Raw genomic sequence first — 18,253 nt, 5'->3', positions numbered from 1 at the left:
GTCAGTGCTTGAAGTGGGCCAGTACGGTGTTGGGTGTTCAAGCACTGCCTACTGTCTAAATATTAGTACCCACTCAGGGTACTACCTGACTGACAGCTTGCCCTTGTCAAAAAATCCTAAAGGATTCCAATAAGAAAACTGTACAGGATTCTAATTGGATTTTCTATCATATTTTGGAACCGTTCCTATAGGATTCTGATAGGAATAGTCTTGTAGGACAAGACATAAATATCCTGTAGGATCAGTCCTATAGGATTTTAATGGGATCCAGTTGGGTGACTGTTTATATGGGATTTTTTTTTTTTTATTCTAAAAAGGTACACTTTCCATTGTATTTGTTTTATGGACAAATAGTACTTGCAGGTTGCCTAAACTCACCCTGATGTAGACATTGTTTATTGTATGTTGCATGACCTTCAGTAACATTGTAAAAAACATGAGCGGTGATTTGTGCAGCATACAGCATTAGTACGAAAAATTTCTAAGGCCCTGATAATGGATTGATCACACACACACACACACACACACGCACACAATATGTAGCACTTGTGCTTCCAATGTAAATATACACTAAACCAGTTCTAGACCCAAAGGGAGGAACATATCTAGAGTGAGGAGGAACATATAAAGTGTATACAAGAGACCAGAAGTTGAATATAAAAATAACACTTTACTGTAACAATAATAATAATAGCAAATACAATCACATCACAACACAGAACAATAAAACATAAAAAATATGTAGAATTTGATATTGTAAATCAGTATAATACACCTCAAAGGGAATTTAAACTGTTCATTTAATGTAATAAAGTACTATTTCTGTGAAATGTAAAAACAGAGAAAAAAAAACGAAAAGAAAAATATTGTATCAAATATATTCCAAAGCAATCACTAATGCTCTGTCAATTGAACATATGCACGATTACTTCCTGGTTTTAGATAAGCCAGCTCAGTCATTTACAGTCAGTTGTACTGTGCTTTAAGGGGGAGCCCTTTTCTCAGCTTCTCTAATAAAATCTATTCACAATTTGAAGAAAATCTTTGTTTATCTAAGAGGATGAAACGTCCACATTTACCATTAAATTTTTTTAGTGTTAAATATTACGCAGGTAAATCTGCTAAATTGTTCTGGACTCATTGCTTCGATTGACAGTAATAACGGAAGACAAGCCAAATTCAAATTCATTATGTGATTTGAACTAAATTCAGATTAACAAAACTACAACGGTAACAAGTCTTTGTTAACTGAATATATTTAGCAGCTTTTACATTTAAAGATAAAATAAAAAAAAAATTATTTACTAAATTAAATCTGCAAATATAAAAAAATATTTAATGCATTATTTAATTGTTATACCATTAATAATTAACTTATTTAATTTGTAGTTAACTAGTTAATTATTTAAATAATTCTCCCTTATACACTGTTAGCGTTGGGACATTTTTTTATTTTTATTAAATGATATGAGACTTTTTGATTCCTGCACTTTCTATAATTTATACTTCAGTACAAAAAAAAGTACACAAATTTGGAGTCAAAATCTTTAAAGTGAATTTTACTGCACAGCTACAGAGTTGAGTGGGCAAATATTATAAGGGTTTAAAAAATGTTCATGACTAAGTAAGAAGGTAATCAGAGCATTGTGATGTCATTTGGGAGATAGCATCACTAATGTTAGCCTACACCTAAACCAGTGGTTCTCAAAGTGTGCTACAAGACCCTCTAGCTGAATCACCAATTTAATTATAAATTAATGTTAAAGCACAATACTTTTGAACTTAAATGCAAAAATAACTAAACTCAAATAAAGATTAAGTCCAACACAGTTTTTATTTAACTTTTAGGTACAACACATTTAAATTTAATCATTATTTCAGTTTTTTTTTTATTTACCTGTTTGTAAGCACACCTTTTTTGTAAGTTTTTTTTTCTGACAAGAATTAGGCAGGAGATGTTTCTGTACCTGTATAAACCACAACATTAAATCAGCTTTACCGGAAGTTTACGAGTATTGGCTTATCTTTATGCGGAAGTACCATGCATATGATCAACTGGTTACTAGGCAATGTAACAGGTCCTTCAGCTGACTAAGGCTCGACATCTATTCTCTTGTCATGCGTGTCTTCATGTACACACACATATCACGGGAGAACTGTCTCATGTCAAACTTTTTAACTGGAACATAAAACCTGACCTGCACAACAGAACATATTAATCCATCAATACAAATAACGTTAAAGCGCTACACAAAACTGTAAAGCACAATTCAAAACGCTCAAAATGGTGGCAGAACAGGCATTCTGTACTCGCTACTTCAGTGTTTTATACAATTACATTTTATTATAAATGGCATACATTAATATTTAATTAATATCAGTTGTTAAATTAGCTTTTGCTATGTAACGTTAATGGCAGACTGCTGTACTAATCAGCAGATACAGTAACTAACGTTAGATCAACAACTCACCAACAGATATAATTACTTCAACCAGAATGGTTAGTTTGGGATGCAGCTCATATAAGTATCATATACGAGTCTTTCAATAAACTTTTAACAAGTTAAACAACGTTAATCACTCGATTTCACAACTTCCTCCCTGACCGTTACCGTTCAAATTATGCACGCTACAGTGTCACGCGCACTACGTTCGGATTTCTTAAAGGGGAAGCGTCACGACAAAACCATTATAGATGTTTGTGTTTCTATGAATTCTTAGTCAAATGTAATACATTTTAACTTATTTGGATATTATATCATTTAAAATATTTGCCTTACTGTATTATGAATGAAAAAAATATATATTTGTGTATATGTAGGCTGCATTTTTATGGGTTACAAGTACACACACACACAGTGCTAATCTAAACTAAGTAAAGTTACTCTTAAAAAGTAATTGACAGAATCAAATAAGATCCTACAGGACAAAGTGAATTTCCATTAAAAAAAAATCACAATGTCCAATACAAATCAATAAAAGATTACATGAAAAAATTAAATCCCATTCAATTAAACACAATGTCCAATAAGATTCTAAACATCAAATAAAATCCTACAGGACAAAGTGAAATTCCATTAAAATCAATCAGAATGTCCAATTGGATTCTAAGAATCAAGTAAGATCCTACAGGACAAAGTGATATTCCATTAAAATCAATCAGAATGTCCAATAGGATTCTAAGAATCCAGTAAGATCCTACAGGACAAAGTGAAATTCCATTAAAATCAATCAGAATGTCCAATAGGATTCTAAGAATCCAGTAAGATCCTACAGGACAAAGTGAAATTCCATTAAAATTAATCAGAATGTCCAATAGGATTCTAAGAATCCAGTAAGATCCTACAGGACAAAGTGAAATTCCATTAAAATCAATCAGAATGTCCAATAGGATTCTAAGAATCCAGTAGGATCCAATAGGACAAAGTGAAATTCCAATAGGATTTTTTGACAAGGGTTGTGTCTTTTTATTCTGAGTACTACTATACAGAGAGAGAGAGAGAGAGAGAGAGAGCACAACACTCACAGACAACATACACAGAAATACACAGTCGACTTAGCATACACTAGTACACATCACACAGAAACAACAACACAGATCACAAAATATACATATACAGAGGCATGTCACAAACCAGTGGAAGAAGCACCAACAACTCTCTGCTACAAAGTTTGTAACCCATGTTGGCACACAGCCCAGCTGCACAAATCACTTCACCGCTATGAGAACACAATGTGAGCGTGTCTCTCTTTGAGTGTGTGTGTGTGTGTGTGTGTGTGGAGGCAGAGCTGCGATTTTAAACCCGCCCTCGAGTGGGATCTAATTTCCCCTAAAACCTCCCATTTTTTTCCTCCATCCCACCCACTGCCGATCATCTCTCTCCGGCTGTACCTCTATTCCTGCTCCACTAGCCCAATCATGGACCTCGCAGCGAGGTGTGCGTTCCTGTTCTCCAGCTTCGCCCTGCTCGCAGCGCTCGATCTGGACGCGATTGATCCCGGCTACTATGTGGAGACCAGCAGCCCGTCAGATGTGATCGACTACAAAGATCCCTGCAAAGCTGGTGAGCCCGAGAGACATTTATTTCCCTGCCTTGATCCGATGCAAGCTTCCGCGCAAGCCACGTAAGGCTGCTGTGATACTGTGCGAACTATAAACTGTAGATGACAGCGCAGAATAAACAGCGATCCGCCGCGTTAAACACCAACATACTTTGCGCTAACTGTTGACACCACAATTTCTTAAAGATTGCGCGGTGTTTTGACACCAGATTCGAAAATATTTACCTGGTGGTGTCTTCTTTTGCCAAATCACTAGTTTTTATTCGTTTTCTTTACGAAAAGTTTCGCGAAAGTTTGCATTGGCCAACGGTGCGACAAAGATAGAAATTGTTTTTTGAAGTGTAAACTGCAGTTAAAAGTAGCCTGTGTGCAAAACTTTTCATTGTGATTATCAGATTGGGTTGCTATAGCAATGCAGTTTTATTCCCTTGATAGCGTTTTCGATTTTGTTGCTGGAACATCCCCCTTTTGCCATGACTTAATTTTCCTGCACAGGGTCTTCTTCATCACAGAAGTTGCCCTATGAAGTAGGATGATGTAATTTATCACTGAGAGTTATTATTGAATACTTTATTTTAAATATGTGAAACTGGATTTATGGTTTTAAATGCGAAAACACTCTTGGCAAACCAATGAAATGAGTAGCCTAATAGTAAAAATCATGGTTGATATTATATTACACAATTTAAAATTGTCATATTGCACACAGTGTACATGCTACAATACTGCATGCATAGTATAGATGTATGCTGTTTGGAACATAACTAAAGTTATAAAAAAAGTGCTTTGCCTGATGTCCCCAATTTCATGGCTAGACCAGACTTGTATCATATACCTACATCTTCCGGAGGATTACTTTATCTTGACCTGAATTCATACCAATTATGTTGTATATAATCACAGTTTAGTAGCTCTAGGGAAGTAATTAATTATTTGGGTTCCAAGAGAAGCAGCGTCTAGTTTCACATTTCGTGTTTCAGGGCAAGCGCCCTTATTTTGTCGCTCGCCAAGAAGAGGTTATTGAGGTTCACAGCTGAAAATGGTTACTAAGCAGGAATGGTCCCAAATATGGCATGCCATCTAACTAATGCTTGAGATTGCTTAAAGTCGCATGCCTAAACTTTATATTTAAGAGATTTTAAAGTAGCCTACTTTCTCCAATCCCATGTTAATATACAAAGGCAGCTTGGTAGATTGATTACCGTAAAGAGTGTAAATACTGTGACTTTGTGGTGCTACCAAAACATTGCAGTATGTTTGAACATGCTGACCCTCAATGGAGAAAAAGTTATTGGGGCGGCATTATCTTTTTGTCCAACCAATGACAGACAAGGGCATTTTTTTGCCCTTTATTTTGCAATTCTATGATGCTAGAAATAGTTGTTAAAATTATTCTGCGTTATGTGATCAATAATACAAATTGGAATGACTTGAAAGTGAATAAATCTATAATTCATAGATTTGAAGTATCACTTGAAGAGATCATGTGTTAACTGATCTGCTATGAAATTGAGAAATAGAACTTGAATGCAGTTTCTAGGGTCAAAAGCACCCCAACAGAACCATAATCTTGAGCTTATGGTGGGATGTCCTTTATTTTGCCAGCTGCGGGTTGACATTTGATTGGTTTTTGCTCTGTTAAGTGGATGGATTTGAGTCCAAGTTTCTTGAAGCTCACTCAGAGGTCACTCCGGAGAAGTGTAAAATCGCAGGGATCTTCGTCTATATTAACTTGTCTGCTACTCCTCTCCACCTCCTTCCTAACTCCCTCTCTTTCATCTTCCTCTATTTTACTCTTTCAGGCCTGGGGTTTTTTTTCTATGTCTTCATTTGCAGCTGAATAGGGCCCTTGGCTGTTCATTTTTACAATTTCACCCCTCTGAGAGACAGACCTTCCTCTTAACAAGCGACTATAGGACAATAAAGCAGCCCACCAGCTGGAATTGGTATTCCAGGCAGATTAGGCTGGTTGACCTGCAAAGGCTCAGGGGGCGTCGATCTCATACTAGGATTAACTTCCTGGATTGTTCTGTCACTCTGTGACTCAGGCTCTCCAGCGGCGTTAAGCCAAAGCGATTTTGTTTTGGTTGGTGACTTCTAGCTATCACATTTTAAGCATCATTCCAGTTAGCTCCGCTTAGAGAAGTGGCCATGTTGGCTTTTACTACAAATTTGTGTTTGTATAAATGGTGCATGAATTTTCGTAAAAAGGAAGCAATGTATTTACACGAGTTGTTGTGAGTCAGAGTTCACTGGCCGTTATGACACGATACACTGATTATCCGCTCATTTACAGCTGTTTTTCTTCTGCTTAAAGAGTGAAATCGCTGTGTCACCACAATTTCCGAGAGAAAAAAACCCCCGGGTTGTTATGAGGTGACAGCACTGTAGTAAGTAATGCGCTAACCACTGTGGAAGTAATGCCCTAAATTTTTGTGCTGGTCAGGAAAGAGTATTTGCCGATCCTTCATTACCCCTAATACCTTTACTATGATGTCAATACCCATAGTGCCTTGCTCTCTGGCCGGACTGGACTATTGTAAATGTGTCTATAACTTTGGAGAATGTTAGACTTTCTAAGCCACATGTGCAGATACCCTTCATCCCTCTCTAGATCTGAGTGGCAGAAGTGGGACGGGGTCTGAGATTGGTTCTGGATGGGGCCCAAATGGCCCAGCTGTAGAGATTATGTGAGATGAGTTGACTGCCTGCACGAGAAAGGAGTGGTGTGAATAGATGTGGTAGAAGGATCATGCTGTCAAACAGTTGCACATAAAATTTGCTAGATATTGATATGTTTATTGAATTATCTTACAACAACTCTAGCAAATATTAATTACTTGTTTATAAATCTGTTTTTAAGGAAACTGTTGCATTGAATTGATTGCAGATATGTAAGTTTTTCCAAAATGAAAATCCACCACCTCTTTTCATACATCAGCTGTCCTGTAGAGGGCTATGCACAGTAATGTTGTTTTTATATTCGAGTCATAGTCATGGCAACCAATCCAATCATTTAGTCCGCTTAAACCCCACCCTTCATCTGCCTCCACTTTTGAGTGTAACACCCACATCTCAACACCAATCAACAATTAAAGCATAGAACCCACTCTACCCACCTTGGTCCCACCCTACATTTACATTTGTCTATAATCTGTTTCACTTAGATGCATGTCATTGAAAAGATCTGTCGCTACATCCATTTCATTGTGACTTTAACCATGGGTAACCTGTTAAATTTAGACATTTTCCTCACACATACCTACTTTTTTTTTTTTTTTTACCTATAACATTGGAATACAGTGCACGAGATGGACCTCTTTATTTGCTTTTTTTCTAGTTTTGGTCATTTTGAAGTACCATTGTGTGAAGGTTCTTCCAAATATCACATCATTGTCCACAGAATTATTAGAGGTTTAGATCATTAATGATATTTTGAGTGACTTTTTGCTGAACTATTCCTTTAGGAAAGGCAATAGGATGAATTTTGATTTCATGCTGACTTAAAATGAAAGAATTTAGTCTTCTGAAGAGAATTCTCTCATATGTGTAAGTGCTTAGTTCATAAACTCTATGAAATACACCGGACAACAAATATTCATAGAGGTTGCAAAGCTCTGGCTGCTGGCTTGCACTCAGCTGTAGTTCTCACATGGCAAATGTTGTTCCCCTTCTCTTTCCCCAGCATGGTTTTAATAAAGCACTCTTTGACCTGATTCCCTGTTGCACCACTCACCAAGAAATGTGGGGCTTGAATTCCTTCTTTTTGCGTCTTCAGAGTCTGTCTCATAGCTCGGCTTGGAAAACCACAAGCACAGGCCGTTCAGCTGGAGCTGCTGGCCAAGCACAGAGACTGTCATACATGCACAGCTGGTGACATCATACTCCTATGGTTCATTTTTCTTTTGGAGAGGACTGGTGGCTATTTAATGACTTTTCAAGTGATTCTGCATAATTCCTATCAATTTCACAGTCAGAATATGTTGGATAAATGAGTGAAAGTATTAGTTTTAGGTAAATCTGTGGAACAGAGTCTCTCACACCAAAGTGTGCTTTATGATTCTAGGACCCTGGATTGCATCAAAATTCTTCAGAGAGTTGTAATCTCATTAATTTAAGATGTTGTAATATTTTCAGTGCCAAAATGTTCTTTCCTATCCTATTGTATAATATGCACAACTAAAAGTAATCTACTGGTAAAATGCTTGTGGCTCTGTGTTATGAAAACATGTGCTGTTTGTTTGAGCATCCTGACCAGTCCGGCATAGCAACACAAGCTCAACCAATGGTGTGAAGTTGAGTGCGGGGCAGTTTATTTGGCCAACCAATAGGAGAACATGGGAGTATTTGTGGAAACTTGTTTGAAGACAGTCATTATTTATGCAGGTCTGTTTGGTGATGCTAGTGTTGTGTGAAACATGCTTGTTTAGATTTAGATCAAAGCAAAAACCAAGGTTATGGTGAGGCATTAACAATTGAAGTAGAAAAGACACAGAAATGTAAAACGTAATATTTTATAAAAAGCACCTACATTATTGTGTTATTCGAGCTGTGAAGTTGTTGTTGTACTTTTTACAACTGTTTCAGAGTCTTACATTTTCATGGCAGTAAAACTGGATAAAACGGGTTACTAAGTATGTTTTTTTTTCACACTAACTTAAAGTCAAGTGTGGAAAAACTTCATATTGTTTAAAATCTTGCGGCAACTATTAAAGCATTTTAACGTTTATTGATTGGCTACATTCACTTCTATTGTGAGTGCCTCACTATAACCCAGATTTCAAACAGAATTAAAAATAAAATTGGAAATGAATTGTCTTAATTAGTTTGAATCAACATTAATGCAAAAGTGCCATTTGATTTGTGCATTTGCTAAAAGATTTAAAGTGCTTTGTGACAACGATTTAAAACCCCCGCATTAAATCCCAATAAAAGCATTGGGTCTTAATTATGGCTTTTACAGGACAACGTGACAAATGTACTTGGCCTGATTGTAATGGAAAATCTCTCTCAGTATTATAGGAATCTCAGGAACTTGAATAGTGAAGTTGTCTGCTTAAAAATATAAGACTGTATTTCTAACCTAAAACCCTCCTGGGAACTTTCGGTGCATTAATCTAGATAAATTCTCCCATTTATGGAATTAAAAATAAATGAGAAGCAGTCACGCACAATTACCATGCACCTTTCCAACTGCAATGTCTTTTTCCTGAAGGAATTGGAGAGCTGCATTGCATAACATTTGTCTGTCGGCATTATTTACATAATCCAGCCTCAGGAGAACAAATGAAAAAGTTTGGTTTGTTAGATCTCATTTTCATAAGCTTCAAGATTCACCAAAACTCTCTTAGTGCTGTTGTTTTCTGGCTGCACTCATTGGTTCATTGAGCCCGTCTCTGCTGTTGTGCAATGGACGTTTATAATTGTAACCGTGCCAAAGGTCTACTCTCTTTACTCCCTCTCTTGCCCTCTGGGTGAGGATCACAGAAAATGAGGGCTTAATATAGGAGAGTGAGCTGAGGTGAGGTGAGTGTGCCTGCAGACTGTAGGTCATTCAGTGCATGCCAGCATGGCCTGGTCCTGTGGGTTTCTGCGTCTGTCTGCAAGCTGATGTGACTGTGGCACATTCAGACCTCTCTGGCAGCTAAACCGTGAACCATACATCACCCCGTTGCACGTTTGAACCCATTTCTGATGATTTTTAAATTGATTAAGTTTAGAACTGATTTGAGACCTGCACACATTTTAATAAGACTCCCAGCCATATGCAGCATTGTGGAAGCTACTTTGATATTGTTAAAGCTATAAGCTGATTTTAAAGATCATTTCTTCACCTCTAAAATTATCAAATGGAATTGCTAAAATAATATATCTAACACTACCCCTGTCTTTCATTGATTGGCCAACAGATAGTCCTGCCCCAAACTCACACAATTGGCTGAATCAGTGTTACTGTGGACAATCAAACAAGCAAAGTAATGTTTCAAAAAGCACACCAGGACCACCAAATTTTAATTTACTTTACTTTACTTTACTTTTTTTTGTTTTTTTTTGAGGAAATTAACTAAGGGTGCTTCGATCAGGATTTTTGAGGCCGATCACAGAAAGCAATATCTGCCGATCCCATCACCGATACCAATCTTTTTAAAGCCTTCTTTTTATCACGTAGAATTATTTATATTGATGATCCAATCAAAACTTAGCTTGTCATGCCAGACTTCTCACGGCAGGTACGTCATTAGCTTGAGATCGGTTTTATGAGATCGGCCTTTTTAGAGACCGCCGATCAATTGGAGCACCCCTAAAATTAACCTACAAATGACTTAATAGAGACAAGTTTGTTTCTTCATCAGAACAGATTGGGAGAAATGTAGCATCCCATCACTTGCTCCTCAGTGAATCATCTGCAGTGAATGGGTGCCGTCAGAATGAGAGTCCAAACAGCTGATAAAAACATCACAATAATCCACATCACTCCAGTCCATCCTTTCTTTGTCATCATTTCACATCAAAATCAAGACAAGACAACTTATTTACTGGCCAGAAACATTGGTTTGAAGTAAAAAATGTCTTAATGATGGATTGTTTCTTACAAACAGGCAGCCTTTCACTTCACAAGTCATTAACTGTTGGACTGGAGTGGTGCGGTGTGGATTACTTGTAGATTATTGTGATGCTTTAATCAGTTGTTTGGACTCTCATTCTGTCGGCACCCATTCACTGCAGAGGATCCATTGCTGAGCAAGCGATGCAATGCTACATTTCTCCAAATCTGTTCAAACGGATAAACAAACTCATCTACGTCTTGACCTGAGGGTGAGTAAATATTATCTATTGCTAGATAATATATTTGAAACAATTATCAGATTATATAATTTCATTTTAAAGACCTGAAAAATATTTATCTCCAATTATCTCAAAGTTATCTAAAACTTTAACAACTTAGCTATTCTAGGTTCAATACTAAACTAGAATAACAGCAAAAATGTCCACATTATCTATTACACACAGTATTATAACATAACACCCATGATTGGAAAAAAAACCTACTGGTAAAATGCAGTTTGTCTGAAAAACTGTTTTCTAAAACAAACTGTTCAAATCAAGCGATTGGATAAAATGATTCAGGCCTCCCAGCTGAGACGGAGAGGAATCTTCTAGAAGATGTGTTTGATTATTGCCTCTGTTTGCTCAGTTGTAAGGCTCTGCAATTTAATGTGATATACAGTGTGTGACAGGTTATAATCTTTGTCACGCTACTCTGCTGCTTGTTACTGGAAAAGCTGTACCAATTTAAAAACAGCTGAACTGCTGGAACAAATGTAGTTCACCAAAATACAAACATTCTGTCTTCATTTACTCATGATTATATCATTACGAACTTCTTCAACTTTCTTTCTTTCTTGGAACACAAAAGGAGATATTTAGGTAACTGTTCATTCATTTACCGTGATGTTTTCCATGTTCAATAAGGACAAAAAAAAACATAAAGAGTGTGTGTGTCACTACTTTTAGATGGTAAACCTCCAGCATTTAAGCCATGGGTGTTTCATACCCAACGGACTCAGACTGTCAGCCGAATGTTAGCACACAGCTTGAGTTTGTACATTTGACTCAGATAAGAGGAGGTCAAGAGAGGTAAGAAAAGCATGGAAAAATCATGTGGAGGAGGACATCTGGTTTTCATACGTCTGCCATTCTAAGAAGCTATATGTTTTGATACTGGTTTTCAAGTCAGGAAGTAACTTCCTGTTTCTTTTCTATTTTTCCTAGTATGCTGCTTTCTGCTCAATGAGTTATAACAATCTAAATCCATTGCCCGGCAGCAGAAACTCCTCTGCCAAGTACAGTGAGGTCCAAAAGTCTGTGTCCTCTAGTTGAAATGCTTTATTTGGAACAATTTTTTTTAAGGTTATAAGGAATACTAAATTATATTAACAGCAAAACTAAAATATTCATTTCATAACAGAAGCACTAAAGCTGCATGTGCCCCACACGTTTGTCTAAAACCAGATGATCGTGTTCTCCAGCATGATTTGATTATGATCCAAAAAGAGCATCTTGTGCTTCAGTGGAATCAAGAACATCTGACCGTCTGTACAAAGTCACATGATCAGTGTCCTAGAAACGGTGCACATCATTTTTCATTTTTTAATCTTAGAAAAATTGTATTGGTGATAAATGCTAATATAAATATTACTGATGTTGTCTTGGACCATTTGACATAATAATCAGCATCATTTTTAATATCTTGACAAACATAAATCTAATCAGATACACTCTTAAAAATAAAGGTTCTGAAGTTTAATTTAAAACAATTTTGAGTTATTTCAAGGTCCAGTTATCACTATTAACAAACCATTGACGATGACTTTTGCCTCAGTAAGCTTCTAATTTTCTGCTTATTCATAGTGAGTAAGATAGTTAAGGTATTGGGTTGGAATAGGGATGTAGAATATGATCATACAGAATATGAGCTTTGTAAGTGATAATAAACAGCCAATATGTTAATAAAAGGCATGCTATTAAGCAACTAGTTTATAGTAAGAACTGGTCCCAAAACATTGTGAAAGAGAATGTGAAAGAGAGAAACTTCAGTCTCTAGACGCTCTTCGCATAATTCACTAGTATGAGCCTGTTTGCCACCTCCGGTATCGCACTCCGTTTGTTCAAATAATGACACAGCAGGATCTAAAAAACAACATGATCCCTGTCGATGTCTTCAGCATGTGTGTGTATAGAGTGAGCGGGTGAGCATGTACGGATGTTTATATATGTGTGAAGAGTGCTCTGTGAGCCGTACTAATGTGAGCAGGCAGTGAGTAATGAAGTGATCTGGAGAGTAAGGCATGTGTTCCTCGGGGAAGTGTTTAACAGGCTTGAGAGTGTTTCGCTGATGTGGGTGTTATATGTGTGGTTAGAGCATTTCATTCTGTGTTTATTGGCACAGCGTCACAGGTCAACTTTTATTTTGGTTTCGGGCAAATTTTTAGCTTTGAGCCAGTGGTTTACACTAGAGAAATCTTCCCCCACATTTATGCTGTTATATGCAAACATTATAATACGCTACTGTTGACATTTACTGTAATGTGCCCTTCATTTCTAGTTTCTAGTATTAGGATCTGCCCAGTGCTGTACTGTAGAGTAAGTCATTAAAGGAATAGTTCACCCAAAAATGGCAATTTAGCATCACGTCACTTGCTCACCAATGGATCCTCTGCAGTGAATGGGTGCCGTCAGAATGGGAGTCCAAACACAATATGGATTAATCACAATAATCCACACCACTCCAGTCCATCAATTAACATCTTGTGAAAAGTGAGAAGTTGTGTTTTTAAAAAACACATCCATCATTAAGAAATGGCCTTGATGGCCCGAGGGTTAGAACTCTCAGCACATTTTCTTTTTTAGGTGAAATACTTTAACTACTATCTTAAGCACATTTGGCATGACAGTTCAGATGTTTATAAGTCTAGAAGTTTTTTATTTTTTTACATTTCAACTTGCAGTGCTGCAACACAAGCAGACATAAACATGTACCGCCAAAGTAAAGGGCATGCTGTCTGAATTTCAGTTCATTTATAATAATAAAGTATGTTTAACTACTATTTGAGAGCTGTGTTTTAAAATGCTGTTCTAAATGCAAAATGTGAGCTCAGTGCATCCATCAAGTGCATGTTTACATAGAACAACAATGGAATTGCTCAACATCATTAGCACTTTAGTAGGGTTTTAAGTTAAAGTAGTTAATAAGTTGCTAACCACATCGAATTTATTTGTAGCTTTATAGTGATAGTTTCAAAGTAGCTTCCCAACTAAATTAAATGTTTAAAAACATATTGCCCCTTAACTGCTTCAATGCAGTTAGCACGTTTTTGTTAACAACTGCTAGCATTTTTTACTTAAAGTAGCTAGCAACTGCAACTACTACTAGGTTACAGTTTCAGAGTAGCTTCCCCAATGGGTTCTAGTGGCTCCTGTCCATGAAGTCTGTCTACATTATCTGAAGGTTTCAGCTAATTAGCCTCACAAGAGCGTGCGCATTGTCTTCTATATAAAGATGAACCCTACGTGATGCATTACAGGGAACAATATGCTTTGTTGTTGGTGTGAAACAATCACAAAAACCTTGGGAGTCCTCTGCCCAATCATCTCGTTCACACCTAATTAGCCACAATAATGAGAATGCAAACTGACCATGAAAAGCGAGTGTTCGTTTGCTCACAATGCTAGCGACACATCTGCCACAGCTCTGAATAATTGATCCCGTCATTCTAGCAGTGACTTTGGAGAGTAAAAATATAGTGTGACCTTTCTCTGATAGCACACGTGCATCACAGAGAAGTCTATTTGACGTCTATCTCTATCTGCAAGATGTATTTTTAGTGTGTTTGCTCATCTGCATTTTGTCTATAGGGTTTTTTCAATTAAATGTTTAGAAGATGTTTTTAAGATTTAAATATATATGTAAAACTGATTTCTTAAAGAGGTTTTTTCAGATATTGGTACACAGCGGATGCTTTCCAGATGAAGCGATCTTTAACAGATGTCTTGCAGACAGATGTGTGCTATCTGGGTTGGCATGTATTTAAACTACAGTTCAGTCAACTCTAGGTGCTTTTTTACATGCATACGACTGTTTGTAGAGCACAAAGGCTTACTAAGGATTAAAAATGCAAATGTAATGAGTGATTAAGTGTTTGGATGGTTGGAGGAACCATTATTCACACATTCAGATCTCAGCTATAGCATATACAATGAAAAGGAAAATTTGGTCGTATACCTCTTGACATTAATTGCTCTTTCCGCTCATCGGGTGTCATTAATATTGGTGTGTAAAACAAGGACGGTCTGGCCGATGTTTGGATCAATAGCTCTTTGTGGACAGTAATTGGTTTGTTATGGTTAGACGGGCCGCAGCCACTGTTCTGACCCCCTGCTACAGCAACTGTTTCCATTTAACACAGAAATACATGCGTGTGTGTTTAATTGTGTACGTGCAGTCGCACAGAACCTACATGGTGAAAATACGTAAACCTTTTACAAATATTTACTCAAAAGAATCATAGATAATTGTTCTAATGTTCATAGATAATTTTTCTTTTTTCCACTGTATATCAGTGGAATGGGGGTGGTGTTAGTGCAGTGGATAAGACACATGGCTTTGGTGTGAGAGACCCGGGTTTGAATCCATTGTGAGACACCAAAGCCCCTTTCACACTGCCATTCCGGCAAATACACAGGTAAAGTGTTCCTGCAATTGTTCCCGGGTCACTAGATTTTGCACTTTTACACTGCCAGTGATGTCCCGGTATATGTGCATGCTTTCACACACAACCCTTGAAGATCCCGTAACGACACGTGACATCAGCGCGTGATGTGTAATGTATGAGTCGAAAACGCTAGGCACGTTATACTGTTATATGAAGCAAGCAAACGATATCTGCATCAGCGCGGAAAGCGAGGAACTAACTTATCTCTGCTTCATTACAGTTTGCACATATGTTTTCGTCGCGAACGTTGATCTTCCTTCAAAATAGCTGGTAAAAGAGTCGCGCGATAACACGCGTCATCACTTCGACACGGAATTAGATCTGGCTTTTGTTCACACAGCGCTCGTCCCGGGTCGAACCCCGCAATGTTACTATGTCCCCGACCCAGGTTCAATGCGGTAATCAATCCCGGGACGTGGTTGCTTTCACACAGAAGGCGACCCGGCAATGTTCCGGCAATATTGCTGGTCCGACGTGCAGTGTGAAAGGGGCTCAATGTGTCTGGAGCAAGACACTTAACCCCTAGTTGCTCCAGAGGCGTGTGACACTCTGACATATATAGCAATTGAAAGTTGCTTTGGATAAAAGTGTCAGCTAAATGAATAAATGAAAATGTAAATATCAGACACACAGTTTGCATGGTATGTTTTTTTTAGTAATTGGTATAGGTAGATATTGGGTACTGAGAAACATATCTAATAACTGAGTAAAATCCTATTTAACATGTAAAAGTTGCTTGTAGCTTGACTACATACAGTTTGAAAGTATCTTTCCACATTGTTTTTTTTTTAATTTTTATAAATTGTATAGTTAAATGTTTTATTTGACAGTGACAGTGACGTGACCCATACTCAGAATTTGTGCTCTGCATTTAACCCATCCAAAGTGCACACACACAGAGCAGTGAACACACACACACACTGTGAACACACACCCGGAGCAGTGGGCAGCCATTTTTTTTTTTTTTAGCTAACCACATTAAAGATGTTGTATGCTCAACTCCTGATTTAGATTTGTAAAATTTACTTGTAGCTGTTAGCTAGACTAGATGCAGTCAAAAGCTTTAATGTTGTGTGTGTGTGTGTGTCTATATATATATATATATATATATATATATATATATATATATATTCAGACACCTTCAACATTTCTCACATAATTACAGTTTTGCTATATATATCAAAAATTATATCTGGTGTCTGAATAATTTTTGGTTTGACTGTTAAAAGTACAAAGTAATTCAGTCAAGAGCAGTGAGTGATTTTTATTCTCATTTTCTTGGATTAACATTACAGCAGCCAGTCGCTAAATTAGGCGCTGTCACTTTAAGAGACGATGAACGCATCCAGTATAATTCACATCCCATTATTTTCCTCAACTGTTTACTTTCACTTAAGAAATAACTGACAGTTTTTTCGAGCATAATTTCCAAGGTGGATATTTTGACATATTTTGTATGTATTTGTCGGCACAAGAGCAAAAATCTTATATATATATACATAAAACATTTTTTTTTTTTTTATCTCACGAGACAGCGAAAATGTTTATGCAGTCCGGTTTGCAGATTTCCTGATACTAGTCAAGTCAAGTCACCTTCATTTATAAAGCGTTTTTAACAGTATAGATTGTAACTAAGCAACTGAACAGCATTAAATATGAAAATAGTGTGTCAATAAAGCAAAAAGGCAGTTCATCATTGAATTCAATGATGTCATCATCCAGCTCAGTTCAGTTTAAATAGGATCTGTACAATCAAGTCACTGGTAAATCACTTTTTAATACAGTGTCCCCAACCAGGCAAAGCTAGAGGCGACAGTGGCAAGGAACCAAAACTCAATCGGAGACAGATTGGAGAAAAAACAGCAGTTCAACTCCAGGCTGTAGCAAAGTCAGATTGTGCAGAAGAATCATCTGTTTCCTGTGGTCTTGTCCCAGTGGCCGTCTATGAGACAAGCTCTTGACTGTGGATCTGTCTCTGGAGCTCATCTACAGTAGTTGTCCTGGGGCCCATTTCAGAAAGGAGGTTAAGTGAAAACTCTGAGCATGTTAACCATGAAATGAGAGAAACTCTAGGTTTTCTGTTTCAGAATGGCAGGGTAAGTCAAGCCCGTTTCTGAAAGAGAGCTATCTTATACTCAGAGTCAGTTACCATGGTAACTTACTCTATGAACCTAACCTGGTCAGGAGCAGGTATTCTTCGATAAACCCAGAGTTTCTTTTGGTCTCCTCCCCCTCAGCTCCCCCAAAGCTGAATTTTCAGCATCATTACTCCTTCAGACTTCAGTCTCTCATGATCCTTCAGAAGTCATTCAAGAAACATGTCTGATTATTATCAGTGTTGAAAACAGTTCTGCTGCTTCATGTTTTTGTGGAAAACGTGGGGCTTTTTTTCAGGATTCTTTGATGGATAGGAAGTACAAAAGAGCCGAATTTATTTGAAATGTAATTTTATAATGATGTAGGCTACTGTGCTTTTTAAATCAGTCTTTACCCTCATTTTTATAACTTTTATTTAGTAAGGATGCTTTACTGACCCCAAATTTCTGAAAGGTAGACTGTTCTTTACAAAGTGACGGGCCGATTAAGAACGACTGAGCACGAAGAACGACCTGTTTGTTTTCCAAATGGCTGGCATCTCTTTGGTCATGTGCCTTCAGAAGTCAACGATCATTCCCACGGGCCGTCTGAGAGTCTAGCCGTCTGAAAGCAGTCACCTCCTTCTTTCGCACTTTCTTCATCCTCGGCCTCCCTCTGACAATCCCTGACCCCCGACACATAAAGCCCATTCCTAAGTCCGTGGCTGGAGTCTGGTCTGGGACACTGAATGTGATTAGGCCTTTCAAAAGCAGTGGCCACGTGGGCTTCTGTCACTTGATGTCCAAACTGCAGTGTCAAAAAATGTCAAGGTAAGCATTTGC

The 18,253-nt window shown here is 37.4% G+C and overlaps 1 protein-coding gene across 1 annotated transcript in view; it reads left to right on the top strand.

Moving 5' to 3' along the window:
- Positions 1 to 3,868: 3,868 nt before the first annotated feature.
- The window catches only part of LOC128018254 (bone morphogenetic protein 1), a 70,603-nt gene continuing 56,218 nt past the window's right edge, over positions 3,869 to 18,253 (top strand). Inside the window, exon 1 of the mRNA XM_052603657.1 lies at positions 3,869 to 4,064. Within this exon, the coding sequence (XP_052459617.1) occupies positions 3,920 to 4,064 (145 nt within the window). The 5' untranslated portion in view covers positions 3,869 to 3,919. The remainder of the gene's footprint in view (positions 4,065 to 18,253) is intronic.

This window comes from Carassius gibelio, chromosome A8 (assembly GCF_023724105.1).
Source record: "Carassius gibelio isolate Cgi1373 ecotype wild population from Czech Republic chromosome A8, carGib1.2-hapl.c, whole genome shotgun sequence".
NCBI lineage: Eukaryota > Metazoa > Chordata > Actinopteri > Cypriniformes > Cyprinidae > Carassius > Carassius gibelio.
This window is presented reverse-complemented; position numbering and strand designations above follow the sequence as displayed.